This window comes from Dendrobium catenatum, unplaced genomic scaffold (genome assembly GCF_001605985.2).
Source record: "Dendrobium catenatum unplaced genomic scaffold, ASM160598v2 fragScaff_scaffold_621, whole genome shotgun sequence".
NCBI lineage: Eukaryota > Viridiplantae > Streptophyta > Magnoliopsida > Asparagales > Orchidaceae > Dendrobium > Dendrobium catenatum.
In genome coordinates, this window is record NW_021319083.1 from 12,374,613 (window position 1) to 12,380,851 (window position 6,239).

The following is a 6,239-nucleotide window of genomic DNA, read 5'->3' on the forward strand; positions in this document are numbered from 1 at the left end:
ATATATATATATATATATCCTATAAAATTGAATATTAGCTATATATTTACATAGCCACCAATTTTAGCTGATTAAAGTTGGTGGCTATGTAAACGTGAATTTGGCCTGTAATGTCTTACATTATGTTTCTCATATTTGATAAAATTCCAAAATTAATCCATTCACATAAGAATTTTGTGCTTAAATTTTTATCAAAAAATTATTTGAAATTAAATTTAAAATTATTTTAAAAGCCATTCGAACTCCGATCGCATCAAATTTATAGCTGAGATAACACAATTGCAGGGATTAGAACAAATGATTGAACTATTTTAAGATATATGATTTTTATTTTTTCGTTCTTGCCCTCCATATAAATATGTTGTCTTAGGCTTCGTTTGGGACACTTTCTGCTTATTGATTTCTAAATCAACTTTTAATATAAAAATTTTTAAACTAGTAATTTTTTTTTAAAAAAAATTACTTTAAAAAGTAATAGAAATTTGTAGCGGCTTCAATTGGGATAGCTCTCCATATAAATATGTTGTCTTAGGCTTCGTTTGGGACACTTTCTGCTTATTGATTTCTAAATCAACTTTTAATATAAAATTTTTTAAACTAGTAATTTTTTTTTTAAAAAAATTACTTTAAAAAGTAATAGAAATTTGTAGCGGCTTCAATTGGGATAGCTTTTCGCTTACTGTTTTCTAAATCATCTTTTTAGTACAAATTTTTCTTTAAAAAACTGTTTTAGGAAGCAATAAGAAAGCTGTCGCAGTCAAAATCTTAGGAATACACAATTCTCTTTTTTCTATTTTTGGTTGAGATACTATCTTAAGCTAAAATATAAATTCCAATCTTTGCTAATATAATTTTTTTTTATACGTGAAAGTTTAGGCGCCTTAGATGTTTTCATCACATAAAATGGCTTGATTCTAGATTTCCATCAGAAAATTTTTAAATAGTAATATTTCCATGCTTAGTCAGGATTGTTCGACAAGTTTAATGGATACATGGAATAGATCTAAAACCAAATACATGGAGTGTAATTTTAATAATAATAAATTTAGTGGGGGAATGTGGCTCTTGGTGATCAAGTCATTAAAAAGAGTACATGTTTCATATATCTTGAATCCATTGTTTAAAGAGACGGCGAAATAGATGAGGATATTACAAATAGAATTCAAGTTGGCTGGCAAGTGGAGGAATGCATTGAGCCTTTTGTGTGATAGAAAAGTACCTCTAAAGTTTAAGAAAAAATTTAATAAGATGGTGATGAGCTGTGCAATGCTTTATGATGCTAAAAGAAGATAAAATTGAGTATTGGAGAGATGAGAATGCTCGATGAGTGGCTTTACACATAGAGATAGCTAGGGGTGTAAATTGGGTTAATGGCAAATTCGGGTTGAACTAGAGTTGACCTAGGTAAAAGGGTTGACCTGAACCCGACCCGTTTAGCTAAACGGGTCAGGATTGTCATCCCGGATCGGACCTACGCAAGTTATCGGGTTGACCCGACACAACTCGCCAAACTGCACTTTTTTCGAATTTAGAGTTTAAAGTTTAAATGGCTGGGTGGCTGTCACTGTGACAGCGTGGTGATTGGTGAAGGCATGATGACCGAGGTAGCCAGGTCGAGGTGCTACCTCGTGCGGGTGTGCCGCTACCGCAGTGCTGGGTTGACCGGCTGAATGAGTGAATGCCGATGACGTTGATAGTGTTGTGACCGAGGCGACTAGGCGTGGACGTGTGGTTAAGAGTTGATCGGCTGAACAAGTCGTTGGCTAAAGGCAAACAGGTTAAGGCAGTCAGGTGGGTTGGGTGCGTGCTAGCGCCTAGCAAGCTAGGCTCGCTCCTGGCTGGGCGTGAGTCACGTGACGTGCGACTATGGCACTCATTGCGGAAGCCGAAGCAGGCTTGGATGGGCTAGGTTAGGCTAACAGACTCGGACCTGGGTTAATTTCAGGTGATTTCAGGTTTCCAGGTCAACCTAAACCTTATCCGTTTTTTCAGACGGGTCAAAAATCCAAACTTGGGCTTGACCCGTTTTACAAACGGGTTGATCCAAACCCAATTTTTTTCGGGTCAGATTTGTTAAGGAAGTTAATTACATCGCTATGTATCTTGTACCAATGGCTAACTTACACGTGTACTCTATTATACTAGAATAGGTTATATATAGGCCTCGGCTGTTTGTATGAAGTAAGGAAAAACAATAATAAAAGTTTCAGTTTTCTCTTCTTCTTTCTCCATCTGCTACCGCTGTTCAAGAAGTCTCAACTTCTACAAGATTTGGGTCAAGTTTCTAATCTTGTCAACTTTTGACACCCCTACTTAGAAATAGGATGCAAAATGAGTATATACGTTTCATTTCCATCATGCTTTCAGATGAACTGCCAAAGGCATTCCAACAAGAATTCAGTTTGATAAAAAAGTTCACCAAAATTGTAAATAAATCTTATTTCTGTGTATAAAAGAATTCTGTATCCCTCTTCAATGTACACCGCGCAATTACATCAAATCCCCAAAACAAAAAGAATCAAAAAGGCCTCTTAAGCCCTTTAAAATCCGCACTGTCAATGCATTCTGTCGACCTTCCTCTGACGCCATTCAACATCCTCAAAAGTTCACTAACCTTCTCTTTAGTGCTTTCACTGCAGCCCACCTGCAGTATCAGTAACAACTTCTGAAAAGCTCCAACTTCCACCGCCTCCTTCAGACACTTCTCCTCTTCACCCTTCCCCACATTTCCTTGCTTCTTGCAGAGCTTCCATGTCGCCGACACTGCGAACTCGGTTGCCATATCTGATACTCTAACCATCTTCTTCACTAACACCGGTATAGCGAGGTCATGGCAGGCAGCCATCTTCCTCCCTGCCTCCGTGCTCAGAATTACGTCGAGTACCGCCAGTCCTTTCTCACAGAAACTCCTCTCGGAATCAACAATCATCTCCAATATCAGAGAGACAATTCCCATCTCGGCAAGCCTCGATGCAGCTCTCTTGTGACCGGAAGCCAAGTAGTAGGCGGCGACAAGCGACGCCTTTGTTGCCGCCGGCGAAATAGGCTCCTTGAGAAGCTTCACAAGTGCTTCAATTAACTCATCACTTCTTGCAATTATTCCACAGTCTTCATTGTTTGCTGAAACCATCTCTTTTACAACTAACACAGCATTGAGCCTTCCTGAGAGATTTCCATTCTTCATGACAGAAACAATAGAGTGAAGAGATTTCTCAGAAACCAGCTTCCTTCGAGCTGCTTCATCAAATGACAACATTCCAGCGAGCGCTGACAACACCTGCTCGGAAGGGAAATCCTGAAAAACTGCCGAAACCACCCGCGAGGCGCCGTTCGACGATATGCACCGCCGGTTCCTGTCGCTTTCCGAAGCCCAATTGTTTAGTTTAGCCACCAATTCGGCGCATTGGGTGGCATTGCCTCTGAAATGAGCGGCCGAAATCTCTGAAAGCAAGTCATTGACTTGGACGGAGGTGATGGGGGTCTTGGGAGTAGCGATACGTTCGATGCCAAGGGAGCGGTGGGCGACGCACCAGTCTTGGATCATACGGCGGATGGTGTGGTTGGGGATGAGATCGGCGGCGAAAAGGGGCTTCTTTGTGACAGGGCAGGTGACATTTCCAGCTTCGAGCCAGGTTTCGATGCTCGAACGGTCGAAGGTGATGCCGGAGGAGAGGATGACGGGATCTTTCATTAGGTCCAGGGAGATGGGGCAGAGGAAGTGCGACGGGATAGAGAGCTCAGCGGGGGAATCTCTGGCGATGGCGGGGATGGGTCGCCGGCGGAAAGGAAGCTTTGAGGTGAGCTTGAAGGACCTGAGAGCCATTACCGATAGAGAGGAGAAGGAAAGAAGGATTGTTATTGTTGTGGATGTTTGAGTTGAGGTTTGCAGTTGGGAGAGTGGAGGGGAGGTATTTGAATGAGGGGAAAGAACGCGGCGGGGGTTCACGCGGAAAAATTCAACGTAGAATTTTTGGTCGACCGTTCGGGGTTTGAATTTTGACCGTTGAATATGTGAACACTGGGCGATAACGGTCACATGGTCCGATTTTTGACTCGGTTGGGTAGGTGGAGGTCGGTCCATTTATTCATCGAATTTATTAAAATAAAATTATTATTTTTGGGAAATAAAAAATTATATCTGATACAAAATATATAAAAATAAGGCTATTTTTAATTATATATTTCTAATTTTTCTTTTTATATGTCATCTTCTTATATATTATCATTGATACATCATCAAAAATTTATCTTGACCAGGCACAAATCTTGGGACAAATTTAAGATGAAAACTTTCAAAATTAAATATGGGACTATTCAAGCTTCGATTTCCGCAAACTTATAGTATAATTGAACACCTCAAAAAGGCAAACCCAGACATCAAATTCGATCAAATACGAGCCTAAATAGGTCCAAATTGAAGATCCGAAGCATTTGGATAGTTCAAACTATAAATTGGACAACCAAATAATTTTCAAACACGACATGCTTATAATCAAATCAAGTAGATTAATGAGACGAATCCAACGAGCTCAAGATCACTGAATTCTGATGTTCTGAAGATACTCAAATACTTGATAAATGCTACGATCAAGGGAGTAGATATTGGTCGTCCATTCAGAAAACTCCCAACATACACTTAATCTTCTCGAATGGTAAATACTACGATGAGACGAATCCACCGGCTATGTACCGCCATGACTAGTGAACCACTAGCCACCGCTATTTCCACCAACTACTGTTGTTAGCCACCACCACCCCCATTGCCAACCACCAATTACCACAATCTTTTGGCTTTACACTGCATTCGTTTTATTTCAAATCAAACAAAATATTTGTATACTTTGATTAACATACAATCAAATTATATATATGTTAAAAGTTGTTGGGGATAAGGAGTAAAACACCACAACAATCAAACAAGCAAGAAAATGAAAGTAGTGAAAGTAAAGGACAACATGATTTAACATGGAAAAACTCAAAAAAAAGAAAAAAAAAAAAGAAAAAAGCACAGAGCCACGCCATACCAAAAAATCGAATATAAAAACTGGAAAAAATAAGTACAGATCTCTCGCCTCTCTAGCTCTCACCTTCTCTTCTTACATGCACCGTTCGCAAAGTTTGTACATACAAAAATATAAGAGAAATCCAAGTAAAATCATCCCAAGGGATGCAACCCTCCACAAAAAAGAGAAATAAATCTGTCCAGTCTGTCTCACAGTGTAGCGGTGCCAATTTGGAGTACTGCGGTGCTTGAACATCTGTCTTGATCTACTGCAATGTCGTATATATACCACTGTGGCACTATGCTATTTGTTGTTCAGCGATGGGTACTCGGAAATACAGCGTTGGTGCACTTGGGTATACAACATCGAGACATTGAATGGAGAAAAAAAATTGGATGTAAAGCTTGCAAACCCAAACAAGCTAAGGGGTAAACCCCCACACCCCACTAAGAAGCACGACAAACTTGAGGTTCGACGCAATAGAACAACCTGATTGATCAATACAATCAAATTCCACACATAACAAAAATATATGTATTATTATTAATTTATATGTTTAAAAAACACATATTTTAAACCAACTAAAAAGCTCCTAATTATGATAATTTTGATACTTTTAATCCCATTTTTAAAAGGAGTACTTTATAAACAAATTATTATTTAAAAGCACAAACAAAAAAGGGAGAAAATGCCATGTCATTGGGGGTGCTTGCATAAACATGGTTCAAAATAACTCACAAATTTTTTATCTATATGAGCTCTAAAAGATGTAAGCATAAATATACTATTATAAGCTTTAATCTTATTTCCAAATTCTTTTGATTTATACGTAGATGAATCAAAAAGACTTGGTTAGAAAATATTAGGAATGACATTTATTTATTAGATTTAAACTAGAATTTGACTTTTAATATGGCACAATGGAGAAAAAGGATTCATGTAGCTGACCCCACGTAGTGGGATAAAGGCTTGTTGTTGTTGTTGTTGTTGTAGATGAGGTGAATAACTCATAAAATTGTTCATGAATATTTGTTGGAGCTAGCATGACCTCTCCATTATAACAACAAAATGTTGGCGGCTCAAATTGAAATATTCTTGCATCACAATAACAACATAAATATGATTATTGTAGAAAATGTAATTCTGACATACTCAAATCATAGATATCTTTTTCTTTGTACTTTCATATCAAATGTATTTATCAAATTGTTTAGATATCCGTAAATATACAATTAA

The 6,239-nt window shown here is 38.2% G+C and overlaps 1 protein-coding gene across 1 annotated transcript; it reads right to left on the bottom strand.

The window, feature by feature from the left end:
- Positions 1-2,414: 2,414 nt before the first annotated feature.
- LOC110112456 (U-box domain-containing protein 21-like) lies at positions 2,415-3,870 on the bottom strand. Its single transcript, XM_020844686.2, has one exon. The coding sequence runs from the start codon at positions 3,821-3,823 to the stop codon at positions 2,519-2,521; it is 1,305 nt and encodes a 434-aa protein (XP_020700345.1). The 5' UTR covers positions 3,824-3,870; the 3' UTR covers positions 2,415-2,518.
- Positions 3,871-6,239: the final 2,369 nt, after the last annotated feature.